We start from the raw sequence: 25,528 nt of genomic DNA on the forward strand, positions 1-25,528 counted from the left end.
TGTTAGTCTATGTCTTTCTATTGGGGAATTGAGTCCATTGATATTAAGAGATATTAAGGAAAAGTAATTGTTGCTTCCTATTATTTTTGTTGTTAGAGTTGGCATTCTGTTCTTGTGGTTGTCTTCTTTTAGGTTTGTTGAAGGATTACTTTCTTGCTTTTTCTAGGGCATGGTTTCCATCCTTGTATTGATTTTTTTCTGTTATTATCCTTTGAAGGGCTGGATTCATGGAAAGATAATGTGTGAATTTGCTTTTGTTGTGGAATACTTTGGTTTCTCCATCTATGGTAATTGAATGTTGGGGTGGCATTTGTGTTCTCTTAGTGTCTGCATAACATCTGTCCAGCATCTTCTGGCTTTCATAGTCTCTGGTGTTGAGTCTGGTGTCATTTTAATAGGCCTGCCCTTATATGTTACTTGACCTTTATCCCTTACTGCTTTTAATATTCTATCTTTATTTAATGTATATGTTGTTCTGATTATTATGTGTCAGGAGGAATTTCTTTTCTGGTCCAGTCTATTTGGAGTTCTGTAGGCTTCTTTCATGTTCATGGGCATCTCTTTCTTTAGTTTTGGGAAGTTTTCTTCTATAATCTTGTTGAAGATATTTTCTGGCCCTATAAGTTGAGAATCTTCATTCTCATCTACACCTATGAGTGGTAGGTTTGGTCTTCTTATTGTGTCCTGGATTTCCTGGATATTTTGAGTTAGGATCTCTTTGAATTTTGCATTTTTTTATTGTTGTGCTGATTGTCTCTGTGGAATCTTCTGCACCTGAGATTCTCTCTTCNATCTCTTGTATTCTGTTGCTGATGCTCGCATCTATGGTTCCAGATTTCTTTCCTAGGGTTTCTGTCTTCAGTGTTGCCTCACTTTGGGTTTTCTTTATTGTGTGTACTTCCATTTTTAGTTCTCGTATGGTTTTGTTCATTTCCATTACCTGTTTGGATGTGTTTTCCTGTTTTTCTTTAAGGACTTCTACCGGTTTGTTTGTGTTTTCCTGGTTTTCTTTAAGGACTTGTAACTCTTTAGGAGTGTTCTCCTTTATTTCTTTGGGTGAGTTATTAAAGTCCTTTTTGATGTCCTGTACCATCATCATGAGATATGCCTTTAATTCCAGGTCTATGTTTTCGGGTGTGTTGGGTTGCCCAGGACTGTGTGAGGTGGGAGTTCTGCGTTCTGATGATGGTGAGTGGTCTTGGTTTCTGTTAGCCTCTATCAGCAGACCTGGGAGACTAGCTCTCTCCTGAGTTTCAGTGGTCAGAGCACTCTCTGCAGGCAAGCTCTCCTCTTGCAGGTAAGGTGCACAGATATCTGGCATTCGGACCTGCCTCCTGGCAGAAGATGAAGGTCTAAAACAAGGCCTGTCCCAGAAGCTGTTAGCTTCTGTAGTCCACACTCTCACCTGCACAGACTAGTCTTGGAGGGATATGGGAACCAAGGTGGCTCCCCCAGGTGCTCTGACAAAGCCCTCCCAGGCAAGGCGGACACCTCTCCTCTGGCAAGGAAGGTGCCCGGCTGTCTGGAGCCTGAAATGGGATCTGCCTAAGAAGCTGTCCTCTAGGGATGTTGGGGGTGTTTGCCAACTCCGTGCCCAAGGTGACCCGGTGCTGGTGCTGACCTGTAGGGACTTGTGACCCTGATCAGGCCGGGTTTTCTGCTTCCCTAATGCTGTCTCAGGTCCCGCGCAGTTGAGATGGAACAGAAGTTGTGTTCCACTCACCGGTGGTCCTAAGATCACGTGGAAAGTCCTCTAGAGACCTTGGGGGTGTCCACTGACTCCTCACCCAGGTGACCCAACCGGAAGGGATTTGTGACCCTGGTCAGGCGAGGTTTTCTGCTTCCCCAATGCTCTCTCAGGTCCCACGCGATTGGAATGGAACGGAAGTGTTGTTCCACTCACCAGTGGTCCTAAGATCATGGGGAGAGTCCTCTAGGGACCTTGGTGGTGTCCACCGACTCCACACCCAGGTGACCCAGTGCTGTCGCCAACCAGAAGGGACTTATCTCCTTTTTTTTATTAGATATTTTCTTTATATACATTTCAAATGCTATCCCGAAAGTTCCCTATACCCTCCCCCTGCCCTGCTTGCCTACCCACCCACTTCTGCTTCTTGGCCCTGGCATCCCCCTGTACTGGGGCATATAAAGTTTGCAATACCAAGGGGCCTCTTTTCCCAGTGATACCCGACTAGGCCATCTTCTGCTACATATGCAGTTAGAGATATGAGCTCTGGGGGTACTGGTTAGTTCATATTGTTGTTCCACCTATAGGGTTGCAGACCCCTTCAGCTTCTTAGGTGCTTTCTCTTGCTTCTCCATTGGGGGCCCTGTGTTACATCTTATAGATGACTGTGAGCATCCACTTCTGTGTTTGCCAGGCACTTACATAGCCTCATACAAGACAGCTATATCAGGGTGCATTGAGATCTTTTGTTGGTTTGGTTTGTTTCACATGCTTGAATTATTTTCCTCCTTTTATTTCTTATAATTACACAATTTCTCCCTGCCCTTGAAGGAGTGAAGTTTTAAAAGAATAATGGGCACTCAGGAAGCAGAGGCAGGCAGATTTCTGAGTTCAAGGCCAGCCTGGTCTACAAAGTGAGTTCCAGGACAGCCAGGGCTAGAAACAGAAACCCTGTCTTGGGGAAAAAAAAAAAAAGAAGAAGAAGAATGGCACAATTATTTTGCTGAAGTACTTTAAAACAAATGAAAACTTTACCCCTAAATATATCAAGGGATACCTCATCTATTAAGTAAATTACTGGTTTCAACATAGCAAAATAGTATGGAGACTTTACTTTGAATGTTTCCATTTTAAGAAATAAATTTATTTATTAAGAAATGAGAAAATTTTACTACTCCAAATATTGTATACTATAAAAAATGTTCTTATGAATTTATAAGAAAACAAAACCATCAAAAATATGTAGATATGTGAGTTGCTGAGATCATTAATTTCTGATAGCAGAGACATGTTTGAAGCCAGTTTCCTTTGACATATGTACTCATGGTCTCTCTGCTACAACATGATATGCTTACAAAGCAGTTCTACTTGATCTCATGTCACAGTCAGTCCTGTAACTTGAAGTATTCAGGTCAGGCCTGGAGGACTCACTATCCAGAGATTCTGAGGAAGGGATATGTTTCCATCTTAGATGACAGAACTACAACTATTACCATTGTTGTGGTTTCCAAATAAAATGAGGTTAACCACTATGTCCTAACACATATCTAATTTAAAAACAGAGATAGAACCTTAGACTTAAAACCTTTACCCTAGTTGGGCATGATATTTGGATTATATGGATAATAACCACACTATTCCTACTTCTTGACACTTAGTCATAGTTTGGAGGCAAAGGATACGAAATGAAGTAAAGTCAATAATGTGCATTTGTCCACAACAAAAGCAAATCTTAAAACTGACATCAAATATCAAATTAGCCTTTGGGAGGTCATCAGCATGATGTTCAAGAGCATCGCCAGTAAAGAGAAACTCCTCTGAAGGTGTTATGTCCAACCACACTCCTATACCTGCTTATGTTCTATAAATGCTCATGTTCCTTTTCCATTGGCTCCTCAGCAGACATCTGGTATTTGTTTCTTTGTGTATGCTTTAATGTTAAATACCTTAGAATATTTTTACCTTCTGATGTTTCTGGAACTGAAAATACATAGTGCAAGGCTTGAAATTTGGGGCTGAAATCATTGTCAGGAGCAATCTCCACAAGGATTGTCACCGTCACTGTAAAATTGAACAGCAAATTAATACCTTTTGTCGATTTACTCTACAAACTATTGAAACATGTCCCCAGTATCAGAATTAGAGAAGAATTATGAAACTACAGTAGGAGTCTCTCTACCTCCAAATGATTGGTGTTTCCACACTCATGTATTAAAACACTTAGTTCCCAAGTGATGGTGCCATTAGGGAAGGCTGTAGGATCCTTAGAAAGAGGATTGAACTTGGACAAAAGGGAAGGGGGGTTGAGGTTTTATAACAGGGCTCCTCTTCCTGTTTAGTCTCTGCTATGTGGTTGAGGATGCAATGTAATTGGCTTCATTCAACTCTTACTGCCACCCTTACTATCTCCTAGTGTTCTATATCTTTTCTTTTTTAAAAAATATTTTTATTAGGTATTTTCCTCATTTACATTTCCAATGCTACTCCAAAAGTCCCCCATACCCTCCCCCCAACTCCCCTACCCACCCACTCCCACTTTTTGGCCCATGAGCCAATCATCCCTCCTTTTACTTCTTATCAGATATCTGTGACAGCAACAAGGAACATAAGACAATATCCAAATGAATTCCTTGGCTAGCCAAAACAGTTTAGCAAAAATGTCTAAGGCATTATGTTTTATATTTTATTTTATTAACACATATACATGTATAATAATATATTTATGCATAATATTGTAACATATTTTCTACAAGAGAGTTTATTACAAATTTCTTTGGAACAATTCTTCCATTAGTTAGCTGAGTTGACTTTCCATTCAGTCTGTGATGTCCTACATTATGCTTTTAAAGCTTGTCTCAGAAATCCCATGTTTAATGTTCATAATTAACATAAATTCTGTATCTTTAAGCCATCATCCACTTCTAGGAAGCTCAGTTTTCTCATCAATCAATCAATCAATCAAGTCACTGTCCATCTCCTACGTAATAGTATATAAGACAAAGAAAATTATGATCAAAAATTTTTCCAAAGGATACTAGGTTACCACAAAAGGAGTTATCTCTGGCCAGCCAGGTTGCTCAGTAAGTAAAGATGCATGATCCAAAGCCTGAAGACTTAAATTCAATCTCAAGACTCACGTGGTAGAAGGAGAGAACGTACACCAGCAAGTTGTTTTCTAACCTCCACATGCACACTACGGCATGTCGTACCCCTCTGTACACACACATACAATTAAATCATTAAGTGTAGTAAAAATAAATTAAGGATTTGTTACAATTTTTGCACACTGCCAGTAAAAGAAGGAACTCTGTGCTTTGGGTAACAAGCTAAGGTAGCCTATTAGAGAGATGTTGAAAAGAAATATTTTGATATTAAAACATAAAATGAAGCAAGCTCAAAGTAGGAAAATATTTTAGAGTAAAATTAGAATATAGTATTCAAGACAGTAACAGGAACATTGGCATAACTGCCACAGTTTCACAAGAAAAAGACTGAGGGGCTGGTGAGATGGCTCAGAAGTTAAGAGCACCAACTGCTCTTCCAAAGGTCCTGAGTTCAAATTCCAGCAACCACATGGTGTCTCACAACCAACCATAACAAAAATCTCATGCCCTCTTCTGGAGTGTCTGAAGACAGCTACAGTACACGCATATAATAAATAAATAAATAAATAAATAAATAAATAAATAAATAAGTCTTTTTTAAAAAGGAAAAAAAAGAAAAAGACTAATATGAACAGAACTGTTCATAGTCTAATGTTAGAAAAATTAAAGTTCTAATATTACAAAGGAGTAGATGCCAGAACAAGGTATACTGGCCACTAACATCTTTGAGATATGAATGTGCCAAATACGAAGTCCTCAATTAAATAAAAATTAAAGAGGTTTTTAAGGCAAGACTTCTTTGGGTTTCTGCTATGCTAGTGTTTATTTTGAATCTCCAGGCAAGCATTCTTCCCAGACTTGTTTGACCATGAAGTTCTCTAGCATCTATCTATAGCACTCATGTTCAAAAGAATTCTGGTATATTGCCTCCCCTAAAGTCTGTGTGACACACGACAAATAGTAAAATTCAGTCTGAGATATATATGACCTTTATTTCAGAAAGTTAATGGCATGCTTTCGCTTCTAACATATGCTACTATACTCACTTTCAAGGATTGTCTCTACAGTTTTCATCACAATCTCAACAGTAAAAATGATCCCTAAAATGTTTAAAGCATTTTGTTCTACAAAAACAAATAATTTACTTTAGACCCATATATTTCTTTCAATAAATCAAGTAAATCAAAAAATAAAAATGTATATGTTTCAATAATAGTTGTGCTCTTTACAGCTCTACTGTACTATGCTTTTTTTATTGCAACCATAAAGACTTCAAATTGTGTGAATAAATGGACCTATAGAACAGGAGTGAAATGTGCAATGTTGTAAGCATATTTTATGAGCAATTACTGTGAATATGTTGACAAGTGAAGGCCAGAGAAGATATCTTACTGAAGATATCTGAAGATGTTTTTTTTTTTTTTTTTTTTTTTTTTCTCTACCCTGTTCAAGAAAGGTTCAAATCGGGCGAAATGGGCAAGTTACCTAGCTACAAGAAAAAAAAAAAAATCCACCCTAAAAGGTCACTTTGGCCTATATGATAGACTTCTTCATGATGTTCTACCAATAGCTTCAAAAAAAAATTCAAGAATATTTCTGGGCAAGATGTCATGCTTTGATTCCTGCCTCCAAAATAGCATTTTCTATTGGTAGCTGGGTAAGTCTACAAACCACCATTTTAACTTAGCCATTGTGTTAGCTACTTTCCTGATCACTGCAATAAAGATACTCAAAAGAAGCAAATTAATGGAGAAAGGATTTTGACTCTTGGTTACAGTTGGGAATGTGTGGCAGGAGGAAGTGGAGGATGCTTGCTCATGTCTCAGCAGATCAGGAAACAGAAAGACAGCAGAAAGTAGGGTCAAGATATAACTCCCATGACACACTGCCAGTGACTCCAGTGACAACCACTTTCCAGAAGTTCCACAGCCTCCCAAAACAGTGTCACCATCTGGGGATAAAGTATTCAAACACAATCCTGTGGGGATCATTTTATATTCAATCACAACAACTCAACTAAGATTTTTACATCATTGATTCAAGAGAGATTGAACACATCCTAGGTGTATTGATTCCAATTCAGACTTATTCCACCCTTCTGCATCCATGAAAGACAATATACTCTTTCTTATTTGCTTCAAATCCCATTCAACCCAATGATCAAGGCAACCACCAGCAATGATTCAGAATTCTCACAAGAGAACAAAACCCAACTGTGCCCTTATTCCAGGTTCTTTATTACCAGACAGTACCTTTCTATGATTAAACTTAAAGTTCCTCCCATGACTTTTGATTTACCAGTAATGGAGAGATGCTTGTAACCTGAAGACTCTGAGTATATTCACAGAAAATTCTCTGTAGCCCAAACCCCTCCAAAATAGTCTAAAACTCCTGATGTGTAATTGTTGAACAAGTACCAATCCCTTAGGAAACTCCGTATATACTTTCATTTTACCAAAAGTAGGAATCAGGGAGATTACTTAGCACGCCAACTCCTAATCATTTTGCTCCGGATCCTTAGCACCTGATTCAAATATGTCAAAAGAATAGTAATTCACAGTCAGCAAAATTGCAACTATTAAATCTCTAAGTGCCAAGAATTTTATAATCATGCAGTCTTAGCAAACTGAATCTCACTGCATCAAAGGCTTATTTATCATAGGCTGGCACAAAATGGTGGAAAAGTCTTGACACAACATTATGTGAGAAAGCAGTAACCATGCCCTGCACATTCTTTGGGCTCAGGAACTGTAGAAATTGTCAAGTAGCTCATTGCTTGCTTTAATAACAACATTACATCTAACAATATCATTCAAGTAAAATGTATTTAAGGCAACAATTACCTGTATGTGTGCACTTCAGATTGCCTGATATCAAGTCAGATGTATTTGGTATTATTTAGCATAAAGAATCAAATATGTATATATGATCAATTGATAGTATAAAGAAATATATTATATATCATATACAGTATAAATATTTATATATTTACAAATATACAGAGGAATCTTAACAAGAACCCATACCCTCTTGCATTTTTAAATGCTAAGATCTCTAGCCAGACCATGACATAAGAATTATATATTATTTAAGATGCTGCTAAGAGATATAAAGTCTTCCCAGTGATGGAAACTTCCACCATCAGTCTATCTCATTCCTAATGTGATGAATGTTTATAACACACTGACCAGTCTTGAATTGTCTATAATGATTACCTGTATGAGATGGATGTAGGTCATCAAATACTGAAATCATCATTTCATACATGTGCCCTGCTGCAACCACCTCTGGGTTTTCATAATCCAGATCTTTGGTAACCTTATAGAACAACATTATTTCATTATTTCAAAAAAATGAATTTTTAATCTGCTTTACATGTGTGAGAGAAAGAGAAGAGAGGGGGTAGCTATGATTTGTGTATGGCAATCAGAGGAGAACTTGCAGGAGTCTGTTCTTTTCACATTGCAGATACCTAGGATAGAACTTAAATAGCTAAGCAGGTACCTTTATCCACTGGCTCAGAGCCGAAATGTCTAATGTACATGCTTTAAAAAGTCAGTCTGAAAACACTGAGTGTTTTGGCCATTTTCATTTCCTAGAATGACATTTCAGAATGTGTGAGTTCAGCAGCAGCTAAAATATATAAATGAACATTTAGGTGGAACAACAGGACACCACAGTCCCTTATGGAGGAGCTTAATTTTAGATGGATCATTCCAGCATTGAAGACTATATAGCTCATAACCTACATTGCATGCTAATTGTGTTGCCATAGGCAAATCATTGAAATATTTTGAATGAACAGTGTGTGGAAAGACATGCCTAAATAATGACACTTCAGGTTTGTATTACAAAATTACAAAATGAGTATTGACCCAGTATGTACCTGGTTCTGTGCCCAAATGTCCAAACTTCACAGTCATGCAAGACCTTACCTTATAGCTATAGACTTTGTCAAAAAAAAATGTAGGGTCAGAACAAGAGAAAGAAAGAGTTCATCTGTGGGTTTCTCAATCATATTTTCTGGTTAACAGGAGGAATTACATGAGGGTGGTTGGTGATACTGAGGCATGGGATAAGGAACTATGGAAGCTATCACAGAATGACACAATGAAATAAATGCCCTGGAAATGGAAATTGGGACTTAGGAAAAGGAATTTCGTCAAAATCATTAGTAGAGAAAGAAAAGAACCTGCAGTCTTTATACTCTGCCAGTAGAAAGTATGTCTCTCTTGGAGAGGAGCTGACTTCACTGACTTCCAGTGCTAGGAGAGCAAGCCATTGTCAAACACGCAGTCATACAGACTGACCTCTAAGGAAATCAGCATGTGTTCTTAGCTTCTGCTTTCCCCAGCTAAGTAGAAAGTGCATTGTTTTGTGATAATTATAAAAAGAGAAACTGCTGGTAGAAACAAAAGCATTCCAAGTGCCTTCTGGTAAGACAGCAGAAGAGCCCAGAATTCTCCTCTGCTCTACTCCTCCTTTGGAACCTACTAGCACTGATCCAATTTGCCATGACCTGACTCCATTTTCTTGGGAAAGACCCTGGAATAACAGCCACTGGGACTTACCTGAATGAAATTTTTGGTATCTGGCACTTGCTCAAATAGTTGTCCAGAACCTACAGGGCCAGAGCTTGGAGCATAATGAATTGTGTCAGGAGGTTTGTCAAGGTCATGGCATGAGAGCTTAGCAACAACTGTGTCTTTCGCAACCTCCTCCTTGCCTATGTACCTGTTTAATTGTTCAAGAAGAAAAAAATCAATGTATATAAGCATTCTCTTATAATGCAATGCTTTCCCCCTTAAACATCACTTTTGATAAGGTCTATGTATGTGCCTTGAAAATCCTGGAGCAGACAGGTCTTCCTTAGGGCATCATTTAGAAAACTATTTCCTAGTAGTGTAATCTGATATAGCTACTAGATAAATAAGTATGGAAATGCCTCAAAAAATTGCAAATAGAATGACTATGTGACTCAGCTACCTCTGAGCAAAGATTCCTATATCCTACCACAGAGATATGTGCACATCCAGATTTATTGCTTGTCTTATGACAATAGCTAGGAAATGAAAGCAACCTCGATGTCCATCCACTAATGAGTGAGTAATAAAGTGTGGATATATCTGGTGGAGTTTTATTCAGTTGGAAATAAAAATAAAATTATGTAAATTTATGGAAAGTAGATTGATGTGGAAATTATTGTATTAAGTGAGGTAGCCCAATCTCAGAAAGACAAATTTCTCTCTTATGTGTATCTCCTAGCTTTTTATATGGGAGAGTGATGTAGGTATAGGCCATGAATAGAGAGGGAGGTTAGGGGCAACAAAAGGTCTTAAGGAAGGAGAGAGATAATAGGAGAAACAGCAAAGATGAGTTCTCAGGCAGATGACCAGGGTGTAGGGGAAGAGAAGGAAAAGCAGAATAATCAAATGGAAAAGCATGCACACCTCTTCTCCACATCTCAAAAGCCAACAATTCTGAATCTTGGAATTCTTCATCACTTACTTAGCATCAAATCCTATCCCTGGATTGGGATAATTTTGCATCAAAACTTTAGCCACACTGTCAGATCATTTCCCTTCCATTGTCAGAGATATAAATATGGATATTTATTATGTTCTCACTTAGAAAGTTATACAATGTATGGTGCATGAACCAGGTTATATATTTTTAAATCAAGGGCAAAGTCTATATGTTTGTGCTGTGTGTGCAGGTGCACATGGGTATAAAGGTACATGAGTGTGCACATGTACTCATGTACACATGTCGGTAAAAGCTAGAAGACACTATAGGGTACTGCTCCTTAGGGACTGTCCACTATTTTGTTTGGTGGTAGTAGTTGTTGTTTTGTTTGGTTTGGTTTGGTTTGGTTTGGTTTGGTTTGGTTTGGTTTGGTTTGGTTTGGTTTGGTTTGGTTTGAGAGAGACTTTCTGCACTGGTCTGGAACTTTCTAAGTAAGCTTGCCTGCCTGGCCAGTGGGTGCCAGTGACCTGCTTGTCTCTGCCACTCCATCCGCAAGGTCTAAGTATCCAAAAGCTTGCTACCACACCTGTTTGTTTGCTTTTTCTATCTGTGTCATGGGTACTGAAGTCAGAACCTTGTTCTTATAAGGCAAATATTTTACTGAGACAGGAATGAAATCTTTAACCAGAAATCTATTCAGTGGTAAGGATTTCTGGTGATAATTGCAGGTTCATGATAAGGGAGATCATGTGATAGCAGCTGCTCAGCACTATGCTGAAACAGTCCCCAAAATTAGTCCATTAATTCTTCACAACCAATTTTCAAAGAGATCTATTGACATGCCATTTTACAAAGCAAAACAGTAGGGCTTCTGCTAATGACAGAAGTAGAACCATTAAAACCCCAGATCTCACTTTCAGATCTTGGAAACTCAACTTTCAATCACAAAGGGACCACCAGGCTATTTGTGAGGAACATTTCTGAGTAAACAAGATTAAACTTGATCAGCCACATGTCATAGTGAGCTGATAAATACAACAGTCCTTCCTTCTCTCTGCCCAATCTGAGTTCTTGCTTCTGTCTATTGTCTGCTCACCTAATCAGATACTGATCACAGAAAGGAGAGTTGTCATTGATGCCACGAATGTAGGTAGCCACTGGAATCACTGTACACCTCTGATCACCATCACATGCCTTAATAGAGAAGGACAGAGCACTTGCAAAGCCAGTTTTCTCCACATCTAGATTGTTAGTCGTAACCACAGTCCCCTTCTCTGTAACGAAACAGCACATCCTGCTCAGTAAGTCCAGACTCTCATTTTTAAAATTACTTTGTTACATGTGAAAAAAAAGTAAAAGTATGCACTATTCTCTAGACTTAGGGGGAGAATTCAAAGTGAATGAACAGTGCTAAGTTACTTATTGCTGAAATGTGCTATTCATCATATTATGTTAATGGGTAGGAAAACAAGATTATTTTCACTTAAAGAATAAAGAAGACTCTCTAGAAGAGATCCTCATTCTACAACTTGAAGGTTACATAGCAAAAGAAAATATTAGTAAATGGGGGATGATTCCCTGCAGAGAGAACCACAGATAAAAGTGCTGCTAGAACATAAGTTGTTCTTATTCATCAATCACTTAAATCCAAAAAATATTGACTACATCTATGTAGCAGGTATGCATTGTAGCTACTAGATTCAGTATTATGACAGAAAATCTCCATATTTATTGAATTTATATTCTAAGCTTGGATACAGCCCTCAATATATGTAGAAAAACAAAAATTATCACGGAAATGAACTCTATAATGTGATTTTTTTTTTTACAGATAATAATGTCTAGTGATCAGGCACTTAGAAAACACAAGGGCAGGGTCTCAAGGCTGACAGCCTATTTACTGGTTCAGAATAACAATCAAACGAAGAAAGAATCACGACAACATGGTGGTTCTCAGGGAGGGCAGCATCATTGAGAACAAGGTAAGGGCCAGAGAAACAGGTTCTCAGTGGTAATATAAGAAGTCTGGGCCAAACTTCAAGTGCAAACAGCAAATTGAAAGGATTTTTTGAACAGAGAAGAAATATGGCCCAATTTGAGTAATCAAAAACTCACTAGTGGCTCTGTAAAAATGAAGAGCAGCTAACTATAAAACAGGCAGCCAATCTAAGAGATCCATATAAATCAGAATGTGAGTATAAGCAGATTATTTGGAAGGCAATCCAGGGCAGTGTGACATGGGGAAGAAAGGCAGGGGAAAAAACACTCCCAATAAAAGCTCATCATCAAGCCAGTGCCCACTTGTAGCAGCAAGAGCCTCACAGGACTGGAGAACTCTGTGAGCCAGTATAAATCCTATAGGGAATTGTTCTATAGCAAGGAAAATTGCTGGAGGATTTGTACACCAAGTCATGAATGGACACTTTCTTCATGTCCAGCCTGGGACTTGTAAAGAAAAAAAAAAAAAGTAATGAAGCAGTCAGATTCCCAGACAGGCTGTGGGAACCAAGCTTGCTACACTGAGCAGGTATTACACTGCCTCACCACAGACGGAATGAAAGAGAACTCTCCTAAGTCAAACCAGGCTCTCCCTCACAAAATTTGGTCCTGAAGTAGAATAGAGTTGAGTTAGGTCTAAGAAAATGTGTTAAAATGGCATGGAAAGTGAAGAGGCAATAAGATCCATAACAGCTGTGAAGAGACATGTATTAGCAGAGGAATAAGTAAGATGCTGACCCTGCAGAATTACTCATCAGACATTTCCAAAGTCTCGCTCATACCCCTCTAGAAACCACATGTGTCGGGGAGACAGATATACAGTTTCTTAAACCTACCTTTGTCCACTGCAAAATAATCATCCACTGTATCTAGTCCAAAGGTTAAACCTCCCAGGTTATCTTCATCAGTTGCCTGGCACATTGCAATCATCTTCCCAACTGGAATTTCTTCATCCAGTGTGATGTTGACTTTGTGGTGCAGAGTTGAATTTGTGAAGGTAACTCTCAAGACCCCATTTTCAATATTGAACAAGCTTGTTTTGAAAGAAAATGTTATTGGCATGGTACAAGCTCTGTTTTCTATCCTTATGGTGCTGAAGGTATAAAGACTGAATGGTGTAGGGGCACAATGGAGACTGTATTCATGACAGAAGTGTCTCAACCACACACTGATAGGTTTACATAAAACCCTAAGACTTATTATGGGTTACTCATTCTTCCCTGAAGGCACTCCCCTAGAAAGCCAGGACCATGTTCATCTCTATTTGATAGATGTGAACACTGATGGCGCAATAAATTAAAGAAATTCCAGAAGTAAACACCAAGGTGGTCCAGAGAGGTTTGACACAAACCTCTTTGCTCTAGAACTTGTATGCATGATCACTGTGCTCTTAATGCTTCTGAATAAGTGCTAACTTTACATGAATAACACCTTATTTTCTTGCAATTTCAATATATTTTTATACTTTAAAATTATCTTTAGTTTCAGGTTTAAGAAATCCTTTTTTGATTGGACATAGTACTACCTGAGCATCCAGCAATACCACTCCTGGGCATATACCCAGAAGATGCTCCAACTTGTAATAAGGACATATGCTCCACTATGTTCATAGCAGCCTTATTTATAATAGCCAGGAGCTGGAAAGAACCCAGATGTCCCATAACAGAGGAATAGAAACAGAAAATGTGGTACATTTACACAATGGAGTACTACTCAGCTGTTAAAAACAATGAATTCATAAAATCCTTAGGCAAATGGATGGAGTTGGAGGATTTCATCCTGACTGAGGTAACCCAATCACAAAAGGACACACATCATATGCACTCATTGATAAGTGGATATTAGCCCAGAAACTCAGAATACCCAAGATACAATTTGCAAACCACATGAAACTCAAGAATAAGGAAGACCAAAGTGTGGATACTTCGGTCCTTCTTAGAAGGGGGAACAAAATACTCATGGAAGGAGTTACAGAGACAAAATGTGGACCAGAGACTGAAGGAATAACCATCTAGAGACTGCCTCACCTTGGGTTCTATCCCATATACAATCACCAAACCTAGACACTATTGTAGATGCCAACAAGTGCTTGCTGACAGGAGCCTGATAAAGCTGTCTGCTGAGAGGTATACCAGTGCCTGACTAATACAGAAGTGGATACTCACAGCCATCCATTGGACTGAGCACAGAATCCCCAATGAAGGAGATAGAGAAGAGACCCAAGGAGCTGAAGGGGTTTACAGCCTCATAGGAGGAACAACAATATGAACTAACCAGCACCCCCAGAGCTCCCAGGGGCTAAACCACCAACCAAAGAGTACACATGGTGGGACTCATGACTCCAGCTGCATATGTAGCAGATGATGGCCTAATTGGTCATTAGTGGGAGGAGAGGCCCTAGGTTCTGTGAAGGCTCTATGCTCCAGTGTAGGGGAATGCCAGGGCCAGGAAGCAGGAGTGGGTGTGTTGGTGAGCAGAAGGAGGTGGGAGGGGCTGGGGGTAGTTAGAGGGGAAACTAGGAAAGGGAATAGCATTTGAAATGTAAATAGAGAAAATATCTAATGAAAAAATTTTTAAAAAGAAAGCCTTTTTTGGACTCTTTTTCTGTGTTGGTTATTTATACAATGCTTGCTAAATTGCTTCCTTCTCAGCTAAAAAGAAAAAAACAGGAAGGAAAGACTAACTTTTCAAGGTCATATCAAGTAATATGTTGCTTACCTGCAAGCAAGAATAGGGTCCTGATCGTTGACATTGATGAGGAAAATCTTTAGACTTCCAGTAGCAAACAGGCCTCCAGGATCAACCACTTTAATAATCAGTGAAAAGCTAAAGGCACAGGCACAAAAAAAGACAGCTAAGACTTCCTGACAAACAGCAGGCTTCCACCAAAGCAGGATCATATCAGACTTAACTGAAGATTAGCATGGCCCCTGCATAAAGATGACACACAAATTCCTGAAGTGTTTAAATTTTTCATTTGAATTTTGTTAATTCCTATAAAAGGGAGGATTGAGGGATATGGAAATTCCTTAGCATTCTGTACAAAAGTCACTAATGGATATAGGTTTCTATCCTTTAGACAGTGATTTCTTTTATTAAAAACTAACAGATCCCACATTCAAAAAAAAAAACTTTAGTAGAGCTCAAAGAACACACACACAATAATAGTGGGAGACTTCAATACCTGACTCTCATCAATGGAGACACATCATGGAAACACAACTAAACAGAGACACATTGAAACTAACAGAAGGTATGGACCAAATCAATTTAACAAATATCTATAGAACATTTCATCCTAAAACAAGGAAGATAGCTTCTTCTCAGCACCTCATGGTACCTCCTCCAAAATTGACCATATAATCAGTCACAAAACAGGTCTCAAGAGATATAAAAAGACTCAAATAATCCCATGCATCCTATCAGATCACCATGGACTAAGGCTGATCTTCAATAGCAACAAAAACAACAGAAAGCCCACATATACATGGAAGCTGAACAATACCCTTCTTGATAACAACACAGAGACAGTATCCAAATTAACAAAATCAGAAATGAAAGGGAGATAAAACAACAGACACTGAGGAAACTGGAAAAACCATAAGATCCTACTACAAAAGCCTATATTTAACAGAACTGGAAAATCTGGATGACATCAACAATTTTCTAGACAGATACCAAATACCTAGGTAAATCAAGATCAAATACATGACTTCTCTTAGTCCGGGTTTCTATTCCTACACAAACATCATGAACAAGATGCAAGTTGGGGAGGAAAGGGTTTATTCAGCTTACACTTCCTACATTGCTGTTCATCACTAATGGAAGTCAGGACTAGAACTCAAGCAGGTCAGGAAGCAGGAGCTGATGCAGAGGCCATGGAGGGATGTTCCTTACTGGCTCGCTTCCCCTGGCTTGATCAGCTTTCTTATAGAACCCAAGACTACAAGCCCAGGGATGGCATCACCCAGAGTGGGCCCTCCTACCCTTGATCACTAATTGAGAAAATGCCTTACAGCTGGATCTTGGGGAGGCATCTCCTCACCTGAAGCTCCTTTCTCTGTGATAACTCCAACCTGTATCAAGTTGACCCACAAAGCCAGACAGTACACCATCTAAACAGTCCCATAACCCCTAAAGAAACAGAAGCTGTCATTCAAAAAAAAAAAAAGGGGGGGGGGGTTAGTGCAGAATTCTATCAGACCTTCAAAGAAGACCTAATACCAATACTCTTCAAACTACTCCACAAAATAGAAACAGAAGGAACATTACCCAATTCATTCTATGAAGCCACAGTTACACTGTGTATTCTCCCAAATAGATTTTAAAAACTGGTTGAGTGCATACTACTTTTAGCTTCAGTAGATAATCTGTATATTTAAGAGGCATTTAACTATTATAAATTATTTTGATGACTTAAAATGTCAATATTGAATTTTATATTTTTTTTGAATTTTATATTTTAAAATAAATTTTTATTAGTTTAATAAAAACAAAAAACAAACAAAAAAGGAATCAGAAGGAGAAAAAACTAATGGGTGCCCAGGACAAAGTCTTAGGAGTGGTCCAGTTTGGTAAGACACACTTGCTATCTTGCCATCCAGGAGGCTGAGGCAGGAGGATAGAGATTACAAGGCTATAAGAGACCTTAAAAAAATAATAAAGTAAAACAGGAAGAAGCCTTCAAAACAAAATAATATCTGTAAGAAACATTAGGATGATTACACAGCTAATGAAGTTTTCTTTCACAGAGGTGAGGGGAGGAGAGGAAAATGAAAATTTCCTCCTTCGGTGACTCTCACCCCTTAAATGGTGATCCCTGCAGTCATGACTCCTAAGTTTCCCATTGCTGTTCATATTTTATCTCAACAAACTCAAGCTCTAGGAAAATTGAGAGATATACTTTCTTCAGGAAAAAAGAATCTCTTAAACTTGAAATATACCAGTAATTGACACCAAAATGAGCATCTTCCTTCTCTCCAGACCAATGTGTAACCACTTCTCAACTTCTTATTTCAAAATTTCTCCTACAAGAAATTGATGGTTTATAGGAAAATTATTGGCAAAAAAAAGCCAATCTATGTAAAAGAATGAAGACATTTCAAGAAATAATTATAGCCAAGCATGGTGGCTCATGCCCTTAATTCCAGCACTTGAGGGGCAAGTTGATCTCTGGAGTTAAAGTCTAGCTGGTGTACATAGTGAGTTTCAGACCAGCTAGGACCACAGAGTCAAATCCCATCTCAAATTAATAAAAATCTGAGAAGTCTTAACTACAACAATAGGTAAATGATAGGAGCAATATTCATAGCGTGATAACTCAAACTCAGATTTCACTTTGGAGTGGCTGTATGATGAAAAGAGGACAGGGCCATTGTGATCCTTCCTAGCATTGTCATCAGTATTCAAGCAAGTGATTTCATAGCCCTATTCCTCCTTTCAAGAAAAGGATTTTGAATTCGGGTGTGGTGGTGTACGCCTTTAATCCCAGCACTTGGGAGGCAGAGGCAGGTGGATTTCTGAGCTCGAGGCCAGCTTGGTCTACAAAGTGAGTTCCAGGATAGCCAGGGCTATACAGAGAAACCCTGTCTCGAAGAAAGCAAGAAAGCAAAGAAAGCAAGAAAGCAAGGAAGAAGAGGATTTTGAATTTTTTTAATTTAAAAATCAAAAATTAAAAGAATTAAATCAGGGATAATGAAATGGATTTATGGGCAGTTGCTTGCCTCTACCTGAGCTGGATCCATAGAACCCAAGCAACAAGGGAAGGGGACAATCAGCTTACAGTGTGGTTCTCAGGCCTCCACGAGTGCATCTTTGCATGTGTGCCTTGCCACACAGTATCCACAAAAGAAAGATTGCTAACAAGAAAGAGAATTGATGAAAGTCAGTTCTTATCCAAAATTTTCCTTATTTCTGTAAACATCAACTCAACAACTCAGGCAACTAACTCTGCAGCAAAAGAGAGATGGAAGGAAGGACATGCCCTATGGACAAGAAATAAACTGTCATATTGGCCATGCAGCCATTAGTACTCCCATTCTGCAATTGGTGCTCCCAGTTTTTACTCTTCTTTCCTCTGATTTCAGAGCTATTAACAGAAAGCAAACAAAAAAGAAAGCTTTCACTAGAACTCAGAAAAAAATCTACTTTTCCAAACTTTAATAAATTTTCATTTGCTAACAAATCTTAGGACTTATAAATATCTAGGGTATGTTGATTTTGGTTTAAGATCATGTAGCTTAGGCTAGCCTTGAACTCACTATACTCAAAGATGATCTTGAGATTGTGGTCTTCCTGTCTTTCCTCCTTGATACTGAGAATATGGGTGTAGAGTAGGATTCCTGGTTGATGATTGCTGGTGATAAAAACCCAAGACCCCATGTATGTTAGGGAAACAGTCTACCACATGGGTTACATCCCCAGCACCAACCTGATAATTGTCTCAATGATCTGTTTGTGGACTCTAAATCTCCTGCAATGGAACCTGACCTATATGATGTGTGGATAGCCAGTTTGTGCTGGGCCTCTGTTATCCAGGAAACTGCTTTGGAGATTTTTCATTTTCACCTTTCATTATAGAAAAGACTCACTTACGAAAGGCTGGAGAAATTTTATTGGAATGACTTCAGAGTCCACTTCCTTTTCCTACAAAGCACTTTGATACGAATTATATAATTGAAAAGGGTAAGCATTAAATCATTATAAAAATAAAAATTTTAACTTCAACCCATGGTGGGTGACCTGCTTAGCTGATGCAGATGGATAAAAAAGTAGCAGTGTGTTAACTTTTAAAAATACTGATTATTACATTAAAAAGCAATTCTGCATTACAGGTATCTGAAGAGGCAACTTGCCTACTTAACCTGGCAGGGTACAAGCACAACTACCAAAATAATCTTCATGCTTCACTGTGATGAAAATAAGTGGCATAGCGAGCATCCCCAAGACACCCAAAGCAGCAATGGCACAATTATAAGTGGGTGCTAATTCTAATTCTAAGACAGTACCAAGAGCATCTTTGTGTGAGGAGCACGTTAACGGCAAATATTTTTCAAAAGGGGACATTCCAACCAAAGGATGAGTATCTCCAGAGAAAACCCAAGACAGCATTACCTTCTCATGCCGCTCTCAAAATCCAAATCTCTTGCTGTGGAAATTGCCCCAGTTTTATCAATGGTGAAGCCAGAGCTCTCTGGGGAAATGGAGTACTGTGTTGCATAAAAAAAGAGAAAAACATAATATTGCAGAGGTACAAATGATTCCCTGGTGAGGTTCTGCAACCCCTAAAGAACCAACCCTAAAATTTCAGAAAATGTTAGCAGCTGATGGATGTGATGATGATGGTGATGATGATGATGACAACGATGACGATACTATTCTATTCAACTGACTTCAGATCAGACACATACTCTTAAAAACTAAAAAGAACAAATCAAACTTTTCTAATCTCTACATTTTTCATATTACCAGAGTATTTCTTAGAATGCCCCACACAGAGCTAAACATAAAGAGAAAGGAATTGTTTAATGAACACTGAGATGATCTGTACAGATGGTGACTATAGGCTTTGGAAGCTAGGGGTGAATCAAAGAGCTATGATAAGAAGGAAATTTGAAATCCACAGCATCTGCTTATTTGCTTTCACCTGTGGAGATACAGACAACATTTTCCCAAATCTTCCCAGGCTTTGTTGACTTTTGACTTCATCTACCTTTCAGCCATTTTGTTAAAGTGTTTCAGGTACAGTCAGTGGAGTCTTAGCATCCTGGGTCACAGGTTGAAGTGGAAACTTAAGTGTTCTTTGGAAAGTCAGTTGTGTTGGATGGTGTTTTGCTAAGGCAAATACACGAAGGAATGTTTCACTGAAGCAGACACAGATAAAAGGATGTTCTGCTAAAGCAAACATGTGAAAGGACACACTAATGACACTCATGTCACTCATGTATTCATCTGCCTTAAACTGCATAGTAGAACTCCATTTGTTGGCACTCCATAGAGAGAAATGCACCAAAAAAATCTTCGGGTGGTGTACTACAGCTTCTTGTCACTTCCTAGGACATAGGCTGATTGGCAGAGTGATGTCAACTGAGACAAACTCACATCCTGAGACAAGACACATGCTGAGGCAAGACCCATGGAGGACATGTGATGTTTGGAGAGAGTATAAAAAGGACTCAATAGGGAGTTCCTTCCTTTTGGTACCAGTGCCAGGCCACCTTGGACCCAAACTCGGCAGAGAGTTCCACGGTCTCCAGAGGACGCTCCACCCCACAGGTGCCTAAGCACTCTCACGAACTTAGGATCACTGGTGAGTGGAGCACCCAATCTGTTCCAACAGAACCTGGGGTTCCTGGGGCCAGCTATAACATGGACACAAGAACCCTGCCTGACCAGTGGCTCGGGTTCCTTCCAGTGAGATCTGGTCTACCTTGGTTTCAAACACAGTGAACAACCCATGGTTCCCAAAGGAGGTAACACTTCCAGGCATCTGACACACTCAGGATCCCAGGAACACATGAGCTTGGTAACACTAGGATCTCAGGGGCTCAAAGGAAATTTGACTGTCAAGAACTCTGACACACCCAGAATCTCAGCATCACAGGATCCCAAAATCACAGGATCCCAGAGGAAGCTGGACTCTGAGAAATTCTGACTCTACTGGGAACAGGAAGGACAGGCTCCAATCAGAGGGGAAGGAACAATTGAGATAATCAGATGGTGGGAGACAAGCATAAGAACAGGAGTAACAGAAACCAAGGTTACTTGGCATCATCAGAACCCATTATTAGAACTCTCCTACCATAGCAAGTGCTAGATACACCATCACACCAGAAAAGCAAGATATGAATCTAAAGTCACTTCTCATGATGATGATGGAGGACTATAAGAAGGACACAAATAACTCCCTTAAAGAAATACAAGAGAACACATTCAAACAGGTGAAAGAATTGAACAAAACCATCCAGGATCTGAAAATGGAAGTAGAAACAATAAAGAAATCACAAATGGAGACAACGCTGGAAATAGAAAACCAAGGAAAGAAATCAGATGCAAGTGTAACAAACAGAATACAAGGGATAGAAGAGATAATCTCAGGTACAGAAGATACCATAGAAAACATTGACAAAACAATCAAAGAAAATGTGAAATGCAAAAAAAAGTCTGACCCAAAACATCCAGGAAATCCAGGATATAATGAGAAGACCAAAGATAATAGGTATAGATGAGAAGGAAGATTTCCAACTTAAAGGGTCAGTAAATATCTTCAACAAAATTATAGAAGAAAACTTACCCAACCTAAAGAAAGAGATGCCCATGAACATACAAAAAGCCTAAAGAACTACAAATAGTTTGGACTAGAAAAGAAATTCCTTCCATCACATAATAATCAAAAGACCAAATGCACAAAACAAAGAATGAATATTAAAAGCAAAAAGGAGAAAAGGTCAAGTAACATATAAAGACAGGTCTATCAGAATCACACCAGATTTCTCACCAGAGACTATGAAATCCAGAAGAACTTGGGCAAATGTCATACAGATCCTAAGAGAGCACAAATGCCAGCCCAGGCTATTATACCCAGCAAAACTCTCAATTACCATATATGGAGAAACCAGGGTATTCCATGACAAAACCAAATTCACACAATATCTTTCCACAAATCCAGCCCTTCAAAGGATAATAAAAGGAAAACTCCAACACAAGGAGGGAAAACTATGCTCTACAAAAAGCAAGAAAGTAATCTTTCAACAAACCTAAAAGAAGATAACCACATGATCAAACTTCCAAGTCTAACAACAAAAATAACAGGAAGCAACAATGACTTTTCCTTAATAACTCTTAACATCAATAGACTCAATTCCCAAATAAAAAGACACAGACTAACAGACTGGTTATATAAACAGGACCCAACTTTTTGATGCATACAGGAAACCTACCTCAGGGACAAAAACAAACCCTACCTCAGAATAAAGTTTAGAAAACAATTTTCAAAGCAAATGGCAAAGGTAAATTTTACAAAGATGAACTCTCAATTCTGAACATCTATGCTCCAAATGCAAGGGCATACACATTCATTAAAGAAACTTTAGTAAAGCTCAAAACACATATTGCACCACACACAATAATAGTGTGAGACTTCAACACCCCACTCTCATCAATGGACAGATTGTGGAAACAGAAACTAAAGAGAGATACACTGAAACTAACAGAAGTTATGGAACAAATGGACTTAACTGATATCTATACAACATTTTATACTAAAACAAAAGGATATACCTTTTTCTCAGCACCTCATGGTACCTTCTCCAAAACTGACCATATAATCGGTCACAAAACAGGCCTCAATAGATTCAAAAAATATTGAAATATTCCCATACATCCTATCAGATCACTACAGACTAAGGCTGATCTTTGTTTACAGCATTAGTAATAGAAAACTCACATACATGTGGAAGCTGGACAACACTCTACTCAATGATAATTTGGTCAAGGAAGAAATAAAAGAAATTAAAGAGTTTTTAAAGTTTAATGAAAATGAACCCACAACATATCCAAACTTATGGGACACAATGAAAGCAGTCCTGAGAGGAAAACTCATAGCTCTGAGTGCCTCCAAAAAGATTCTGGAGAGAGCATACAGGAGCAGCTTGACAGCACACCTAAAAGCTCTAGAACACAAGGAAGCAAATTCACCCAAGAGGAGAAGAGAGGGCAGGAAATAATCAAACTCAGGGCTGAAATCAAACAAATAGAAACAAAAGAACTATAAAAAAAAAATCAACCAAACCAGGAGCTGGTCTTTGAAAAAATCAACAAGATACATAAACCTTTAGCCAGACTTACTAGATGGCACAGGGACAGTATCCTAATTAACAAAATCAGAAATGAAAAGAGAAACATAACAATAGAAACTGAGGAAATCCAAAAAATCATCAGATCCTACTACAAAAGGCTATACTCAAGACAACTAGAAAACCTGGATGAAATGACAATTTTCTAGACAGATACCAGGTTCCAAAGTTTAACTAGGATCAGATTAATGATCTAAATATTCCCATATTCTCTAAAAGAATAGAAATAGTCACCCAACCCAAAAACTCCCAGGACCTGATGGGTTTAGTGCAGAGTTATATCAGATCTTCAAAGAGGACTTCATTCCAATACTCCTCAAACTGTTCCACAAAATAGAAACAGACAGTATTCTACCCAATTCATTCTATGAAGCGACAATTACTCTGATACCTAAACCACACAAAAACCCAACAGAGAAAGAGAAATTCAGACCAATTTCCCTTATGAATATTGATGCAAAAATACTCAATAAAATTCTGGCCAACTAAATCCAAGAACACATCAAAACAATCAACCATCATGATCAAGTAGGCTGCATCCCAGGGATGTAGGGATGGTTTAATATACGGAAATCAATCAAGTAATCCACTATATAAACAAACCCAAAGACAAAATCCACATTATCATCTCATTAGGTGCTGAGAAAGCATTGGATAAAGACCAACACCCATTCATGATAAAAGACTTGGAAAGATCAGGAATTCAAGGCCCATACCTAAACATAATAAAGACAATATACAGCAAGCCTGTAGCCAACATCAAACAAAATGGAAAGAAACTTGAAGCAATCTCACTAAAATCAGGGACTAGACAAGGCTGCCCACTCTCTCCCTACCTATTCAATATAGTACTTGAAGTCCTAGCCAGAACAATTAGACAACAAAAGGAGGTCAAAGCCAGGTGTGGTGGCATATGCATTTAATCCCAGCACTAGGGAGGCCAAGGCAGGTCGATTTCTGAGTTAGAGGCCAGCCTGGTCTACAAAGTGCGTTCTAGGATAGCCAGGGCTATACAGAGAAACCCTGTCTCGAAAAAACAAAAAAAAAGGAGGTAAAAGGAATACAAATTGGAAAGGTACAAGTCAAAATATCACTATGTGCAGATGATATGATAGTATATATAAGTGACCCAAAAATTCCACCAGACAGAGAAATTCTAACCCTGATAAACAACTTCAGTAAAGTAGCTGGATATAAAATTAATTCAAACAAATTAGTGGCCTTTCTCTACAAAAAGGATAAACAGACTGAGAAAGAAATTAGGGAAACAACACCCTTTAAAATAGTCACAAATAATTTAAAATACCTTGGTGTGACTCTAATTAAGGAAGTGAAATATCTCTATGATAAGAACTTCAAGTCTCTGAAGAAAGAAATTGAAGAAAATCTCAGAAGATGGAAAGATCTCCTATGCTCATGGATTGACAGGATCAATATAGAAAAAATGGCTATCTTGCCAAAAGCATTCTACAGATTCAATGCAATCCCCATCAAAATCCCAACTCAATTCTTCACCTAGTTAGAAAGGGCAATTTGCAAATTCATCTGGAATAACAAAAAACCTAGGATAGCTAATACTATTCTCAAAAATAAAAGAACTTCTGGTGGAATCACCAGTCCTGACATCAAGTTGTATTACAGTGCAATTCTGATAAAAACTGCATGGTACTGGTACAGTGACAGACAGGTAGATCAATGGAACAGAATCAAAGACCCAGAAATGAACCCCCACACCTATGGTCACTTGATCTTTGACAAAGGAGCTAAAGCAATCCAGTGGAAAGAAAACAGCATTTTCAGCATATGGTGCTGGCTCAAATGGCAGTTAGCATGTAGAAGAATGTGAATTGATCCACTCTTATCTCCTTGTACAAATCTCAATCTAAGTGGATCAAGGAACATCACATAAAACCAGAGACACTGAAACCTATAGAAGAGAAAGTAGGGGAAAGCCTCGAAGATATGGACACCGGGGAAAAATTCCTGAACAGAATTCCAATGGCTTGTGCTGTAAGATCAAGAATCGACAAATGGGACCTCATAAAATTGCAAAGCTTCTGTAAGACAAAAACTGTCAAGAAGACAAAAAGGCAGCCAACAGATTGGGAAAAGATCTTTACCAATACTAAATCTGATATGGGGCTAATATCAAATATATATAAAGTACTCAAGAAGTTAGACTCCAGAGGAAAAAATAACCCTGGCACAACTGGTTGTTAACATGTAGAAGAATGCGAATCAATCCATTCCTATCTCCTTGTACTAAGGTCAAGTCTAAGTGGATCAAGGAACTTCACATAAAACCAGAGACACTGAAACTTATAGAGAAAGTGGGGAAAAGCCTTGAAGATATGGGCACAGGGGAAAAATTCCTGAATAGAACAGTAATGGCTTGTGCTGTAAGATCGAGAATTGACAAG

General features: G+C 38.5%; 1 protein-coding gene and 1 pseudogene across 1 annotated transcript in view; one reads left to right on the forward strand and one right to left on the reverse strand.

Moving 5' to 3' along the window:
• Window positions 1–25,528, reverse strand: part of LOC110309746 (cadherin-related family member 3-like) — a 99,469-nt gene that overhangs the window by 27,235 nt on the left and 46,706 nt on the right. Inside the window, exons 5-11 of the mRNA XM_021182476.1 lie at window positions 19,369–19,463; window positions 14,974–15,081; window positions 13,092–13,288; window positions 11,354–11,531; window positions 9,363–9,525; window positions 8,007–8,109; window positions 3,650–3,748 (exon numbers count right to left, since the gene is read on the reverse strand). Of these exons, the coding sequence (XP_021038135.1) occupies window positions 3,650–3,748; window positions 8,007–8,109; window positions 9,363–9,525; window positions 11,354–11,531; window positions 13,092–13,288; window positions 14,974–15,081; window positions 19,369–19,463 (943 nt within the window). The remainder of the gene's footprint in view (window positions 1–3,649; window positions 3,749–8,006; window positions 8,110–9,362; window positions 9,526–11,353; window positions 11,532–13,091; window positions 13,289–14,973; window positions 15,082–19,368; window positions 19,464–25,528) is intronic.
• On the forward strand, window positions 15,168–15,230 carry LOC115029264 (annotated as a pseudogene).

Source organism: Mus caroli, chromosome 14 (assembly GCF_900094665.2).
Source record: "Mus caroli chromosome 14, CAROLI_EIJ_v1.1, whole genome shotgun sequence".
Lineage (NCBI taxonomy): Eukaryota > Metazoa > Chordata > Mammalia > Rodentia > Muridae > Mus > Mus caroli.